Raw genomic sequence first — 17,113 nt, 5'->3', positions numbered from 1 at the left:
TCCATGAGTATGACTATGTCAAGTTATTGCTTGACTAGTCTGTGGGACAGCTCTCCCAATTTTGGCACAAGCTCCCAGATGTTAGTAAGGAGGATTTTGCAAGGCTGACAGGGCGGTGTTTGCTGTTGTTGTTTCCAGTACCTAGGGCAATGCTGGGCGGTCCATTAGATTTCATTACTTTTAGATCTTGTTGCATCTGATACAACTGATTGGTCTGCTAGGCCGTTTCAGAGGGCAGCTAAGAGTCAACCACATTGCTGTGGATCTGGAGTCACATGTAGACCAGACCAGGTAAGGCTGGCAGATTTCCTTCCCTAAAGGACATTAGTGAACCATAAAATTCTGGAACTCTGTTCTCCAAAAGGTTATGGACAGTGGGCCAATTGGCATTTTCAAATCTGAAATTGATATATATTTTGTTCAGCAAGAGCACCAAGAAATATGGAGCAAAGGTGGTCTTGAAGTACAGATCAGCCATGATCCACTTAAATGGCAGAACAGAATCAATGGGCTGAATGGCCTACCCCTGTGAAGGAACTGCAGCTTATTATGGAGTAAGCCTCACAAGGAAGGCTTGCAGGATGGAAGCATATTTGCCTCAGTGAAGCCTACATACTATTGGACAGGGAAGCAGGCTAATGGTATGGAAAATAAGTTGCTCAACAACAACTTCAGTATTTTAGCAGCAGTGCTTAAGTGAAATGATGCATGGGAAAAGGTCATTAGCATATCAGTTGTATGTTTCCTAGTCCCAAAATACCTGCAAGCAGCATTGTACTGTAACATGAGTATTCGTTATGCTTTTCAGGTCAAACATGTCTATAAATTTGGGTGAAATGACTTGTAGAAAACAGGCTTATAGTTACTTGACTTTAAGTAACTATGGATACCAGCTGGATTAACTTTTAAGACATCCTGTTTACAGTGCACTGCATAGTGTCTAAGAAGGCAGCTCCTAATCATAATTCATTTGCACAGGAACAAAAACTGTAGTTACTTGCTTTGAGGAGTAAGAGTCATCTTGACTTTCTGTAAGAACTATGAAAAATTATGTTGTGTTATGACCAGAGCCATAATTGCTGTGCAAACAAAATCTCAGAGGGAAACCTAGCTTATGGGCCACAACCTTTTTTTTGTATTCCGATAACAAGAAGAAGATATTCTGATCTTAGCAGTAAGAGGTCCAGTAACACTTCTGGGTTTTGAAAAAAATTGAAAGTAAAAGTTTTATTAACAAAAAGAGAAAACAAGCACACAAGATTACAATTCCATAATTAAGGTTAGTCTTACAAACCATTTCCCCCGAACTCTCTACTTTGTCAAACCCACATTAAACACCTTCCAGGCAACAATCCCTTATAGATGTTTAGATTTGAAATCCAGTAATATTACACAAAGCAAACTGCTGTAGCTTCAATAAAGGTGTACCACATGACTGTTACCATCCTCCACTCTGTGGTGGAATGCACTTCAGACTGCTTGCTGCAGCCCAAGACTTTTCTGGCTTGACTAGATAGGTGATTCAAACTGCATCCTCTTCCAGCCCAGAGCTCCAGCTATCTCTAGACATCTCTAGCTCAACAGCTATCTCTCTGGCTCTTTCTCTGTCTCCCTACAGCTATCCACAGTAACTCAAATATACCTTTTTTTTCCCTTTCATCTCAGTCCCATTGTTCTCACATCCCTTTTTGAAACTCAAACCCTTCCAAATGTAAGATCTTTCACGTCTCCATCTTGTCTTTGCTTTCAAATCAATAAAATCTCATCCCCACTATTTGTTTACCTATGAGCTCCTGCAAGATGCAAACATTTTTCTTTCACCTTTGACTCCCCTTTGATATTCAAATAAACTCTCAACTTATCCAAAAATGCAAATGTTAGCTTTAACCTATTCATTTGTACCTCTAACTTAACATCTATCCTTTCATGTTTTCAAACCCCCAGACAACCTGACTCCTGTCAAGCTCTTGCCCAGCTTAATTAAGTCACACACGCAGACACTCAGCCTTGTTTACAGAATAATGCAATATTCCCCCAAAATATTTTAAAAATAGCATCCATTCTCACAGTTGGCACACCCACAATTGCACTTACAAGTAAGCCTTAATGTGAAGTGGAATAAATACAGAAAAGTAGCCCAAAACAGCTTCAGTGGCTTAGTTAGTGAACACGTGCTGTAGCTGAGCCATACAGGCAAGGAGATACCAAGGTTCAGTTCCCAGAACCTTAAGGATTGTCCTGGAGTTTCCAGGGATTATAGGTTAATCTCCAGGACATCAGTTGGAGCTACGCAGGAGAAAAACCAATGGAGCAAAAAAAAAACTGATTTTCTTTTCATTTTCTTTGAGCACTTTCATAATATTACATGTAAAGGTATCAGAGATTGGCTGGTAAAGGCTGCTTGACTGGATGATTCTTGATTGTCAATCAGGTAACAAAGAATCATTTTGCTTTCCAATTGGCATGGGAAGGCAACCCTAGGATCTGTTTGGGTGGCCAGTGGGTGTTGGCAGGTGAAGGGGATGGATTGGATTTGGAGTTGGGGATAACGTGAGGAAAGCTCAACCCAGGTTTAGCGACCCCGAGCTCCTAAACTAGGCTAATTTTTAAAAAAATCTTTCATGGGGTGTGGGCATCACTGGCAAGGATGGTATTTGTTGTTGCCCATCCCTAGTTGTCCTTGAGAAGGTAGCAGTGAACCACTGCAGTCCATCAGCTATCTGTAGCAATTTGGTAGAACAGAGCGGCTTGCTAGTCCATCTCCGATGGCAATTAAGTGTCGACCACATTATTGTGGGCCTGGAGTCACATGTTGGCCAGACCAGGTAAGGATGGCAGATTTCCTTCCCTAAAGGACATTAGTGAACCGGATGGGTCTCTAACTGGCCCCAGCCAGGATGGCAGTAGGGAGCTGTGATGCATCTTGTGGTGAAATATCCTGCCAGGACACACTGTCTATACTCTGGTATGAAGAGTGACTACTTGAACAAGATGCTGCAGGAATGCAGTAGGAATTGATGCCTTCTAGGAAAAACATGTCAAAAAAGTAATTAAGTCCAGACAGCATTAAGAAAATCTACAAGATACACACCCAATGCTAAACTAACCAGGTTAATCTCCATATCTTAGACTAACATAAAGCAGAGTTGAGATATATGATGCATGATTTAGAGGTGACAGGATTGAAGGACATGATGAGCATACAATGAAATGAATGAGATTTCAGACACTGTGAAAATGGACTTCACAGAGGTGATACATGATATATTGACCATGAAGGTGGTTGAATTTTAACTCCAGTCAGTTTGCTGATACAAGTTTAGACCAAACTACTGGCAAAAGTTCAAGTTGAGCCTTATGTGGTTCAGCAGAAATCTGTAAGGGAAGCAACGACCATCTGTTCTACTAAAAGTTTGAGCACAGATAATAACTATATAGATATATCACTGGGGCCATTGAGAGGAATATTTGTGTGCTTTTATACTGCTGCTTTTTGTCTGTAGAAGGGAAGGAAAGATGACATTTTTAGGACACATCATTATAAGGTGATATCAATAAATTTAAATTGATCCAAGACGAAAATAACCAATCATTTGGCCACCAAAATTACCAATTGATTTTAATACCACACAGGCAGCAAGGCAGGAAAATGTACAACCCTTTGTGTTGTTTCAGCATCTTCAAATGATAGACCAATATGATGCTATTATGATTGTTTTAACTATAGTCTTTATCATTACTACCATATAATATGCTACCTAATTTAGTAATCACCAGTTTTGAATTTGTCTCAAATGTGTACATTTTCTTACTATTGTTGCAATCATATCAATCTGTCCATGTATGTACATTTATCATAGCAATGGGTAACAGTTGGATCAACGGAAACATAAAGTCAAGTTGGAATTGCAGTGAAATAATACATCAGGAATGATCAAAATTAAATTAAACCAATTTGCTCATGAAGTTAAATTGTATCCTGTCCATTATGACAGCATCTGGTTTAATTTCCACAGTAAAATTGGAGGGAGCCATTATGGCTTCATTGGTTTAGGAAGAAATTGCCAATTATGTCCTTAACTGCTTAGCAACTGGGAACATAATGGAAGTGAGCAACAGCAAAACATTTTAATACACCCATTATCTATACTGTTGCAAGCAACATTTTACTGTTCTCTAAATAAAAGCGCTCCCCAAAGTACAGTACAACATTCTCAATACCATCTGATCTTGCACGAATGTTTCTAAAGTAGACCACTCTGCCCCATGTATTGTGGTCTTGTATTGATTTTTCTTTGTGTTGGTTGGAGTAAAACAGCAGCTGGTAAATTCATGCTATTTCTGTACTTCATAATTCATGCAAAAGAACTGTATTCCTTGGAGAGAAAAACCTTGATCCCTTAATGGTATGTGGTACTGAAGTTCAATTGCCATATGTATGGTGGTGTTGGCCAGACACCCAGGTAACGATGTGCATAATTCCATCAAGGCATTACATTTTTATTTTAACATGCATGTGTGTGCCAAACATTGCACTTGAGGTGTTATAGGTGCCTTCAATGAGATTTCCCCAACACCTGCTCCAAATAGCCATTTGAGCAACCAATATTACTAGATCCACCGATGAAGATGCATGTTTGTGATGCCTTGAGCCAATATGAAACCAATATAGTAAGCATGATACAACAAAAAAGCCAAATGCAGAAACCTAAAACGGCATGAAAATTTCTATTATACGCAGTTTGTGATGGGAAATGTTACTCTACTGTGCTATGTGACATTGGTTTCAATCCCACCAACATTCCACCAAGAAATCAAACCTCTGAAATGCTTCTAATGAGAAAGAAAAATTCTGAGTGAATAACTTCAAGATATTTGTGCATAACTTTGTGTTTAAGTCAACAGCATTGGTATGGACTTTGGGGCAGTTTGCACGCTTGCTGTCACAGTCAGGAATGTTGCATAATATGGGCAAGACTTAAAAGTTTTAAAATTGGAGGAATGAAGTTGAAATCATCTTCATAAAATTATCAGTTTTTCAGCCATGTAAGTTTTGTCTCTCTGTAAAGCATACATGCTGCTTCATTCATGACACACATGCACAAGCGTTCACATTCACTTTTCAGATTCCACCTCTTTCCCCTGTAGCTGAATGGATGATGAGTGGTGATGTTGAACCGGCTGTTTGCAGACAGACCAATAGTCTTTCTCCATTCTCCTTTATTCCTCTCTCCTGGAGAAGTACCTCATCTCTGCTGGACATATTCACCAATGACACAGCTTAGAAATTCAGAAATGTGGCTGAAAAACTTGTGTCTCAGTACTTTGTGTTCTACCCTATCATAAGTCCATGAGAGAAAATTAAGATGTCATTGCTATAGAAGCATATTGCGGTCATTAGCATGCATAGAAATTCAAATGCCATTTTAAAAATATTGGATACAAAAGATGAAAGAATTGTACTGGCAATTTCAATCATTAATTCAAAAATGCTTCTGTATCTGTTTTCTGTCCAGTAACCTGACTTAAAATGACAATTGAAACTGCAATTCTAACAGCAGTTCCCCTCTGCAAAATCCTGCATTGTACCATTGAAGCTCGCAGGCTGCCTCACCCACTTCGGAATCTCTGTCCCTGCAGTGTTCAGCTGTAGAAAAATGGACACAAATGGACATAAGTTCTTCATCATGTATAGTACAGATTGTGGCTGTTTCAGTGTCCACTGTGCTTTACCCAGCCCTACCAGGAGGGGGAAAACATACTGTTAATGCGAGTCTGTTAAAATGAAGTTGTCAGCCTACTTAAAGGCATAAAATGATTAATTTTTGTCTTTCATTTGATGTTGCTTTACATGGCGAACAATGTAATTCTTTAGCCCTTTGAAGAGTAAAAAGAATGAGGCTTTAGAAAAGAGTTTGTTTTTTTTTTCTGATGGCCATTATGTATCTCCTTAGAGAAACAGGGTTTTTCCCTTCTATTTCCAGGCTAACCTCTCCTGTACTTTACAGGAAGATTTTTTCCTGTAGCTAATGTCATTTAGTTATCACCTTAGGAGATTCAGAGACAAAACTGATGATCCTGTTAAACCACTTCAGCTGCGTCCACAGTCGATCTTTCATCCTTCCTAGCTGCTGTCATTAAATATAGCATTGCCTATGTATATTTTATAGGGTGACCCTGACAGATGTCAGGTTGATGTTCTGCAGGGACGATGGGATTGTGGATTTAATGAGGGGCAGATAAATAGAAAAATATTTACTGTAGGCAGACTTGCAGTCATAGCTTATGTGATAAAAGGCCTGTGCTAGTAGAATGTCAGACGAATCTAATTAGCAAAACTAATCCTGTAAAAACAATCTTGCACAGTATGAATAAAGATGAATTTATATTTTAGAACAATGAATTTAACTTTCCAAAATGTTAATTCAGTTTTTTTCTGAGAGGTCCCTTGCGTTTTGCTACCTCCCCAGTGCCTCCATTATTTCCCTCACTTTCAAAACTGCAATTATCACTCCACTGCTTAAAAAGCCTATCCTGAACTTTTTTCTAGTATGGAATCATTGCCCCATTGCCAACCTCCATTTCCTTTGTAAGTTTCTGAAACCCAACTTTTTGCTCATCACTTTTTCCCATGTCCTGTTGGAATCCCTTCAATCCAACCTCTGTCTAGCCCGTACTATTGAGTCTGTCCTGATCGTAATAATCAACAATATTCATATGACTATGACCGTGATGTGTTTTTCTTTCTCGACCTCTCTGAAGCCTTTAACAGATGGACCATATTTTTTTATTCATTCATGGGACGTGGGTGTCGCTGGCTGGGCCAGCATTTGTTGCGCATTTCTAATTGCCCTTGAGAAGGTGGTGGTGAGCTGCCTTCTTGAGCTGCTGCAGCCCATTTGGTGTAGGTACACCCACATTGCTGTTAGGGAGAGAGTTCCAGGATTTTGAACCAGCGACAGTGAAGGAACGGCGGTATATTTCCAAGTCAGAATGGTGAGTGACTTGGAGGGGAACTTCCAGGTGGTGGTGTTCGCATGTGTCTGCTGCCCTTATCCTTCTAGATGGTAGTGGTCATTGGTTTGAAAGTGCTGTATAAGGAGGTTTGGTGAGTTCCTGCAGTGCATCTTGTAGATGGTACACACTGTTGCTACTGTGCATTGGTGGTGGAGGGGGTGAATGTTTGTGGACAGGATGCCAATCAACTGGGCTGCTTTGTCTTGGATGGGCTTCTTGAGTAATTTTGGAGTTGCAGTCATCCAGGCAAGTGGAGAGTATTCCATCACACTCCTGACTTGTGCCTTGTAGATGTTGGACAAGCTCTGGGGAATCAGGAGGTGAGTTACTCGCTGCAGGATTCACAGAATGGCAGAATCTTAACAGCACAGAAGGAGGCCATTCGGCCTATCATGTCTGCACTGGCTCTCCAAATGAACATTATGACCTAGTGCCATTGCCCTGCCTTTTCCCCGTACCCTTGCACATTGTTTAATGTCCTCCTGAATGCCTCGATTGAACCTGCCTCCACCACACTTCCAAGCAGTGCCTTCCAGACCCGAAACAGTCGCTGCGTGAAAAAGTTTTCTCTCATGTCACACTTGCTTCTTTTGCAAGTCGCTTTAAATCTGTGCTCTCTCGTTCTTGATTCTTTTATAAGCCGAAATAGCTTCTTCCTATCTACTCTGTCCAGCTCCCTCATGATTTTGAACATCTCTATCAAATGTCCTCTTAACCTCGAAGGAGAACAGTCCCAACCTCTCCAATCTGTATTCATAGCTGAAGCTTCTCATCTCTGGAACCTTTCTTGTAAACCTCTTCTGCACCCTCTCCAATGTGTTCACACCCTTCTTATAATATGGTGCCCAGAAATGTACAGTTTTCTAGCTGAGATATAACTAGTGTCTTATATAAATTCAGTATAACCTCCCTGCTCTTGTACTCTTTGCCCCTATTAATAAAGCCCTATATGCTTTATTAACTGCTCTCTCCACCTGTCCTGCCAACTTCAATGATCTATGCACAATATATACCCATATCTTTCTGCTCCTACACCCCCTTCAAAATTTCACCCCTTATTTTATATTGTCTCTCCATGTTCTTCCTACCAAAATGCATCGCCTCACACTTCTGCACATTGAACTTCATCTGCCACCTATCTGCCCACTCCACCAACTTGTCTATGTCCTCTTGAAGTTCCACACCATCCTGCTCGCAGTTCACAATACTCCCAAGCTTTGCATTATCCACGAACTTTGAAATTGTCCCCTGCACACCAAGATCTAGATCATTAATATTTATCAGGAAAAGCAAGGGTCCCAATACTGACCCCTGGGGAACTCCATGACAAACCTTCCTCCAACCTGAAAAATATCCATTAAACATTACTCTCTGTTTCCTATTTTTCAGCCAATTTTGTGCCCACATTGCTACTGCCCCTTTTATTCCATAAACGATAACTTTTCTCTCTCATATTGTGTGGCACTATGGCAAATGCCTATCCTCTGATTTGCTCTTGTAGCCACAGTAGCTAGTCCAGTTCAGTGGCTAGTCCAGTTCAGTTTCTGCTCAATGGTAACCCCCTAGGATGTTGATAGTGGGGGATTCAGCGATAATAATGCCATTGAATGTCATGGGGCGATGGTTAGATTTTGTCTTGTTGGAGATGGTCATTGCCTGTCACTTGTGTGGTTTGAATGTTACTTGCCACTTGTCAGCCGAAGCCTGGATATTATCCAGTTCTTGCTTCTTTTGGACATGGACTGCTTTACTATCTGAGGAGTTGCGAATGGTGCTGAACATTGTGTAATCATCAGCGAACATCCCCACTTCTGACCTAATGATGGAAGGATGGTCATTGATGAAGCAGCTGAAGATGGCTGGGCGGAGGACACTATCTTGAGGAACTCCTGCAGTGATGTCCTGGAACTGAGATGATTGACCTCCAACAACACCATCTTCCTTTATGCTAGGTATGACTCCAACCAGTGGAGAGTTTTTCCCCTGATTCTCACCGACTCCAATTTTGCCAGAGCTCCTTGATGCCACACTAGGACAAATGCTGCCTTGATATCAAGGGCAGTCACTCTCACCTCACCTCTGGAGTTCAGCTCTTTTGTCCATGCTTGGACCAAGGCTGTCATGAGGTCAGGAGCATAGTGGCCCTGGTGGAACCCAAACTGAGTATCAGTGAGCAGGTTATTGCTGAGCGAGTGCCGCTGTGTAGTACCGTCGTGTGGTGGTAATTGGCCAGGTTGGATTTGTCCTGCATTTTGTGGACATAGCATAACCTATGTCATTTTCCACATTACCAGGTAGATGCCAGTGTTGTAGCTGTATGGGAACAGGTTGGCTTTAACCAAATTAAAAGTCTGTTGAATTGACCTTAATTTTGATCATTGTATTGGTTTACAAATCACTTAAAGCTGACTTGATGCTTAAAATATGCTCAAAATACTCATGCTGCCAGTTCATTAATATCAGGCACACGGCATTTCCCCATTCCATAATACTTTTACCTTAATTCTGAAACATCACTATTAACACAGAAATATTTTAATATATATGCACAAATACAAAAAAATATAAATATACACAAACTACACAAGCATCGCTTTTAATCCAGAAATATTTTTGTGATTCACAGAATAAAAGGGAAATTGGCTCCTCGAGATTAAGGAGTGATCTAATTGAGGTGGTGAAGATGATTAAAAGAGTTAATCAAAATTATTTCCTCTAGTGGGAGGGTCCGGAACAAGGGGGCTTAATAAGATTTAGAGCTAAGCTGTTCAGGAAGCACTTCAGACAGGGTAATGGAAATCTGGAATACCTCCCTTCCCCCGACCCAGAAAATGCTATGGAGGCATTGAAAATTTCAAAACTCAAATTGATAGATTTTTAAATTCAGGTATTGACAGCTACAGAGCCAAAGTGGGGAGATGAAGTGAAGATGCATATTAGTAATTATCTAATTGACTGGCGGAACAGGCTGGAGTGGGTGTTGTTGTTCCTATGTCCCTCAATAGGAACTGCTCAGTGAGTATGAACTGATAAAGACCCTAAGTTTGATCTCTAGTTGCACCCTTTGTTGGCAGCTTTTGGCACAGAAGTGCAAGCACCATAATTGATTGATGTCAAGACTCAGATTAAAATAAAACTACTGGGCCAATGACCTTAGCACCTCCTGCTTGCGCTCATGGAACCCTGAAGTCCCAATGTGGTTCGGAAGTAAATGTGCAGGTTGGCGTCTTTTTCACAATATCCTCTCAATATACTGGCTCTTATTGACCATGAGAAATTCCAATAAGGGAAAAGCTCTTGCACTTTTTCTTGTTGCAGCTTGTGAGAAATGACCCAGTCTGTGGTGGGTAAGGGGCTGGGGGAGAATTATTGCTTACCATGTCAGAACCAGCTGAGGTTTTTTCCAGATTTGGTCTCTCTTCCTGGGCTGTTGCCAACAACCAATAACCGCAACATCAACACTCCTTAAATAAGTATAAACAGAAAAGCACAAGAACTAGTAGTAAGGTGGCTGGAGGGTGGAGTGGGTGGAGATTGGGGATGGTAGTGGAAGAGAGCCACAAGGAGCTGATGAAAATCTAACTCATTAACACAAGAATGCTTTTCTGCAACCAATATTAGCATCACCACTAGCACCCAACGAATTGCTGTAAGTAGCTGCAGAAACAATCATCATTGTCTGCAACATATCCACAACTGTATAGTTGCTTTGTATATAATGCACGTCATTGAGATAAAGTAAACAAAAGCAGAATTACCTGGAAAAACTCAGCATGTCTGGCAGCATCAATGGAGAAGAATAAAGTTGACGTTTCGAGTCTCATGACCCTTCTGTTTGCAATGTACTGTAACCTGCTGCAACTAGAAAACAAATTCAAATAAGAATGAACTGAATGAGGTCAATGCCACAACTTCAGGACAATATTAGTGTGTTCAATTAAGGATATAAACCCAAAAGCAATTCTGGTGGTGCATATTTGTTTTTTTTTGGATTAATATCACTTTACATTGGTTCTGCAATTTTGCAGTGAGCTATGATGCATGTAACGGGCATAATTTGTGCCACTACTGCTTTTGGTTGTAAATTATATGGGCTCCTGCATGGTGTTAAGCCTTTGTTTACCCAGGGCAATAAAAACCTGGCACTGTACAAAACACAACTGGTGCTTGTTCTCTGTATTGAATGTTTCACGGAGCTGATAGTGATTGGGTGTAAAGCAAATAGGTGCTTTCATGTAAGGTAGTTAACATTTTATTCAGTCAATAATAGCTATTGTTATGCACATGTTAAAATAAGTGACCGGAATTTGATCAAAATACAGGAGGTGGGAGAGGAAACCAAGTTGACAATAGGGGGAATGGTATGCTGCGCTGCACTGAGGCATTCAAGAGGGCAGGAGATGATTATTTGAATAGAACCAATGTGGAGGGTTACGTGGAAAAGGCAGGAGAATGGCACTAAATCATAATGCTCATTTGGAGAGCTGGTGCAGACACGATAGGCCGAATGGCCTCCTTCTGCACCGTGACAATGCTATCAACCTGTGATATCAATGGAAACTTGGTAATCATTACAAGCTGCTCTTGCCAATAACGTTTATGCTTGTTAGTTTGTACACAGAAAAGCAGCAGTTAATTTACTTGCTTGACTTCTTGGGAAAGGATCTTTGATCAATGATTTGCTTGTGCCAATCTTTCAACAAAGTATTGATTTCCACAGTAGCTTTGGCCACTGTAGACTCGGAGCATGTTTTGATTAACATTCAGTTGACTATGCACACGCTGAAACTGGGAACCATTTTGCTCCCATTTGTTCCTTTATGCAGCCAGACCGGCATGTTCTTTTGTTTATGCATGAACACTGCCGCCCATACAGTTACCAGTGTGTGGTTCCTAATCCATTTGATTCACTGCACTTCAACCTACATGGACTCTTAATCCCTGAACACTGATGCAAAGCAGGATAGTTTATGAAATCTGGCCTGGATTTTCAAATCCAGTTTCTACCTTTTCTTCTGTGAGTTTTGCTCTTTTATTTCCTGCACAAAAGTTGCTGGGGTTACATGTCAGTTTACCACTAAATCAGTTTACTTGGAATTTTTAGGATGATAACAAAAATTTTTACACTTATTGAGGTAATTTTTTTTTTCATCGAAAGCTAGTCAGTGTGCTGAGTTACAGTACGAGTGTCCAATCTGGAAAGTTTTGGTGTAATTACAGTGTTATTGCTGACTGGCAGTGTTCCAAGTAAATATGGGCCAGAAAAAGTCAGCGGGCTTGAAATTCAATTCAGGCGGTGGCACGAAACGAGTGATATTGATCAGCCACTGTTATTACAGAGTATGGGATATTCGGCTCCATTGCCATCACTGGAATTAAACATCAAGAGTTACCACCTGTTTTGAGTCAGCGTTCAAGACAAATTTCCTACTCACTGACTTTGGAGGAGGAAGAGCAGAGAAATGGAGATGAGCATCACCATCTCCACAAACACCCACTTTTGTGAAGCTGCTGAGAGAGAAAATTGAACCCTGGCATGCTTGTTTTTGGATAAGATGTTAACGCTGGAGGGATCAATTTCCATATCAAATCTGCCCCTTGAATTGACTTCTAAGTGTCCAAGGTGCCCATCAGAAACACGTGTTATGCCCCTTGAGTATAATGATTGGGATCCTTACACCTGTTTTAGGTCCCCACTCCCAAATTCTTTACGAACTGGGCAGAGTGTGCACCTCTCGTTTTTTCTGGGTCTGTAGCTTCCAGTCCACCACTATGTGAAGGGAATCTCTGTTCAAGTCCTAAAGTACCTCAGATTTCATTGTACTTTTTGGACTAGAGAAACTGAATTTGTGTTTCTGGTTGCACATCCTAAAGGATTATGAAAAAGGGCCACTGTAACCCTGAAGATGAAAATAACGGGTTTTAGAGGTTAAATGAAACATTCATTTGGAACTCAGTTCACACCTTGCACTTAGGTTACATCTATTTTATGCTGTCAAAGGAAATTGAAGCACAAAATACTTAATCTTCAGTGCCTGGGGATAACTTAGCATTTTTGAGCATTACACTCTTAAACCACATAATACTGGAAAAGCTTTCCTGATTACGAAGAGAGTTTTCTATGGAGCATTTCTAATTGCTGCATATTGAATATAAATCATTAACTGGTAAAAATGCAGAGGCCTGGTGACTTAGGACAAATATTTTTTGCACTTAACTTTTTTCAACTTCTTCTGCCGAAGTTGCAACGGTGTGTTTGAAGGATTCTCGAGAAAGTGGTCAATCTTAGGCTCAACAGGCTATTTGACTTTAAAAAAGTCACAGTGGAAGCCAATAGAATTTCAACCAAAATCCTTAGGTTCAGTTTCAAATAGAGACTACTAACGATCACAGAATGGGGATTTTCAATGTCTGTTCCTACATAATTATCAACAAAAATGATCCCCAGTTAAGTCACTCACTGGCCATGATAATCACTCACTTATATACTGGAATTCTGCAGTGGGCACTTTTTGAGCTTGTGTAGAAATTGTTCTTTTCATTTATATCCATTGGTTGCCAGATGTCAAAAGGTTTGGGACCTAGGATGGTGCTTCAGTGCAAGCGATGTTATGGACCAGTATTCTGTTTTGTTACAGGGTGAGCTGGTGACGTTTTATTACTATTGGAAAAAAACTCCTGAAGCGGCCAGCTCTCGTGCTCATCGGAGACATCGGAGACAGGCGGTATTTAGAAGAATTAAAACACGCACTGCAACAACCCCAGTGAATCCATCTCGACCACCATCTGGTGAATTCTGTAAGTTCTGGTCACATTGATTGTCGGTTAGAGTTTTGAAGAGAGAATGCATAAGGGGCTAGACAAGTTATACAATTAGCTAATTATCCAAACCGTTCCAACCAGTTGCTTTAGATTGATTTCTAATTAGCATGGTAGATTCTGAATTTATACAACCATGAACTGGGAAAAACATGATGGCCAAAAGTAACCTGTGGCTTTAAAGTAAAAAAAAATCTTTAAGTTTCAAGCAATTCAGTGGCTAGAGCTTAAACCACAACAGTTGTTTCAGTTCTCAATAGTTTAACACAAGTCGACCCATTAAGTTTTTGCATCTGAATATTCATTAGTACTAAACATACCTAAATACCATATTTGCATTTCAAATTCTAGAAATAAATTTGAAATTCTCAGTATTCATTGACATAAAAGCTGGGATTTGTGTTGCAAGTATTAATGCTTATTAAAAGCAGTGAAAATTAAATATACAGATAGCATCCGTGTTTTTTTCAGTGAAAGCTAATAGTGCTATTTATACTATAAGTGACAAATGCATTTCTTCTGCACTTGTTTGTTTGTGTAAAGTTTTAAACCACAGAAGTGGTCACAGCCATTGCAAAAGTCTTAAACTGTTGCACTCAGTTCTAAAAGCACATTAATGACTCTTAAATGGACTTAATTAAATATTGCTGACACCAACAATCATTAGGACAAGAAATGCTGGAAAATGTTAAGTAGCATTTTAATAGTGTCCCTTTGCCCGTGATGGAGCTCAGTTCCTCGCATCAGTTTTGCATTTAGAAATTTGTGGGAGGTGACGGAAGATAAAACAGAATGATGCCAAAGTTGCACTCCTTATGCCCCATTTATGAGAACAGTATTCTTTTGAGCACCTTCTGAAGGCCAACTGGGTTATACCGGTGACATGCTTCATGCTCTAGCTTTCTCTGAAACTCAGAACATTTCCATGTAAATGTGGGCAGATGCACATTGCATTATAAATATCGTGCATGCAGGTCGGTACAGTACTCTGAATTCAAGAGGAACTAGAGTGCGTATTTTGTTTGGCCACTATATCCTGGCTGGCTGGTGAGCAGTACGCAATGGTAGCATTGACCTATGTCAAAATGTTGTGAAAGCTTGTGTTACAGACAGGAGGCGGGCTAATTTAAACAATACTAATTTCTTCTCTCATCACCTGTCCGTAAACAGAAAGGTGTTTTGATTTGTTTCCCTCTTCATGATCAGTGGCGTGTGTCCCAACCTCTCGGCTTTTGTGTGATCCAATTTTCTGGTAATAACCCCGCAGCAAACTCTAGATAGGATGAAGGATGAACTCAAAGGGTTAGTTTATTTACACACAATCAAAACATGGGAGGAGAGTTGAAACATGACCTCCACACTTGGACAGTAAAAAAGGGGAATAGGGAAAGTAAGTATTTACAGCACAGAGACTACAGAAAAATAAACATAGGTCCATGAGGGATCCAGAGTCCAGAATCAAAGTCCAATGAGGTATTCCTTCACAGAGGCTGGTGGGCTGAATACCATTGTTGTGGAATTCACTTTTCTGGTGGTGTTGACTTCACGCAATGGGGTAGGCACGCAGAAATGAATCAGTCTTGCAGGCGTTGGTACAGAAGTTCCAGCAGAAGCAGTATAGATGGGGCCAGGTGTTCAACCTGGGCAGAGCTCCTTTTCTATGAGGCTCCCAATTAGATGATAAATAGCAGATTGAGCTTAGCAGTTCAGCAAGGTGATATTTCTGGTTCCACAAGCCAGAGGCTCATGTTACATGACTCCCACCTCTCCACACACTGTATTTGACAAAGAATGCATATCCCTCGCCTGGCTCCCTGAGATTGTTAAATGTCTCAACCATTAAGAAATGAAAGGAAGGTTGCGAGATCCTTTGTCTTAGCAGACAAACAGACTCCTGTTGGTCAGCCTAGGTTATGAAATGCAGATGGCCTTTGTATAGCTCTCTTTTAATTAAGCCTGTGCAGTGCACAGGGGGTCATTAATGGGATAACGATGTGCGAGTTTCCCCGATACTGCCAAGTCGATCTTTTTGTTCAGGGGTCAGACATAGATTGAGCCATTTTAAGAATCTTTATCCAGTTTTTTAAATTTCAGAAATAACCATGAGGATATATTTTATAAAAAATATACAGTATGAGGCCTTAGTCCCTCAAACTTGGCAAATCCTGGGACATTGTGATGGCTTGTTGCTTTACAATGGAGTTGATGTGACATTTTTTTAATTCATTTACGGGATGTGTGTGTTGCTAGCTAGACCAACATTTATTGCCCATCCCTAATTACCCTTGAGAAGTTGGTGGTGAGCTGCCTTCTTGAACCGCTGCAGTCCCTGTGGTGTAGGTACCCCCACCGTGCTGTTAGGGAGGGAGTTCCAGGATTTTGACCCAGCAATAGTGAAGATATGGCAATGTAGTTCCAAGTCAGGATGGTGAGTGGTTTGGAGGGGAACTTCCATGTGGTGGTGTTCACATGTATCTGATACCCTTGTCCTTCTAGATGGTAGCGGTCGTGGGTTTGGAAGGTGCTGCCTAAGGAACCTTGGTGAGTTTTTGCAGCGCATCTTGTAGATGGTACACATTGCTGCTACTGTTCATCAGTGGTGGAGAGAGTGAATGTTTGTGTGAATATAACAATAGCAAGGCCACAACTTTGGAAAGTGGATCAGATTTGTTGAAATTTGCACCAAGTGGATAAGTAAGGACCAAGCATTTGAGAAATGGGACCTTGACATTGCATTTATTATTGTAGCACTATTAAATGCAGTGTGTAAATCCTAATTAAGCAGTGGCATAAGTGAGAAAACAGGCATGCTAATTTATACTTTTAAATTAAAACTAAAAGACCTAAAAGATTAAGCCAGGTCTGTGACAAATAAATGCTGATTTTTTAAATTTAAATATAAATCTGGTACTTGCATTTGTACTTATTTCTCTTTTTCAAAAAGAAAGCTAGAATTCCCATTTGGGGGATTTGCAGTTTTTCTTCATTTGTTGTTGGGAAATGGGAAACCCTGACAAGGTCACATTTGCCAGTCAGGTTTCCCTAAAAGGTGTTGGTGGACCATCTTGAACCATTAAAGTCCTTTTGTGATGGTGCTCGCACATTGGTGCTAGTTCGGGCATTCCAGAATGTTAACCCAGTCATGATGAAAGAACAGCAATATGTGTACAAGTCAGGATGATGTGTGACTTAGCAAGGAACTTGGAGATGATGTTCACGTCACATTCCTCTCCTTGTCCTCCTTCAGAGCCTTCACAAGGGAAAAGGGTGGATCCTG

The 17,113-nt window shown here is 40.5% G+C and overlaps 1 protein-coding gene across 11 annotated transcripts in view; it reads left to right on the top strand.

Moving 5' to 3' along the window:
• rerea (arginine-glutamic acid dipeptide (RE) repeats a) overlaps positions 1-17,113 on the top strand; it is a 505,448-nt gene that overhangs the window by 449,866 nt on the left and 38,469 nt on the right. For 9 of the 11 annotated variants that reach the window (XR_005945305.1, XM_041206432.1, XM_041206431.1 and 6 more), the window contains 2 exons: positions 13,656-13,815; positions 16,333-16,377. Coding sequence is in view for 10 of the 11 variants with exons in the window: in XM_041206432.1 (XP_041062366.1) it covers positions 13,656-13,815; positions 16,333-16,377 (205 nt within the window). In the remaining variant the exon portion in view is untranslated. The remainder of the gene's footprint in view (positions 1-13,655; positions 13,816-16,332; positions 16,378-17,113) is intronic. The other 2 variants (XM_041206430.1, XM_041206429.1) reach the window with 1 other exon arrangement.

The sequence above is a fragment of the Carcharodon carcharias genome, chromosome 15 (genome assembly GCF_017639515.1).
Source record: "Carcharodon carcharias isolate sCarCar2 chromosome 15, sCarCar2.pri, whole genome shotgun sequence".
Classification (NCBI taxonomy): domain Eukaryota; kingdom Metazoa; phylum Chordata; class Chondrichthyes; order Lamniformes; family Lamnidae; genus Carcharodon; species Carcharodon carcharias.
Note: the sequence above shows the minus strand (reverse complement) of the source record. Positions and strands in the feature narration are given on the sequence as shown.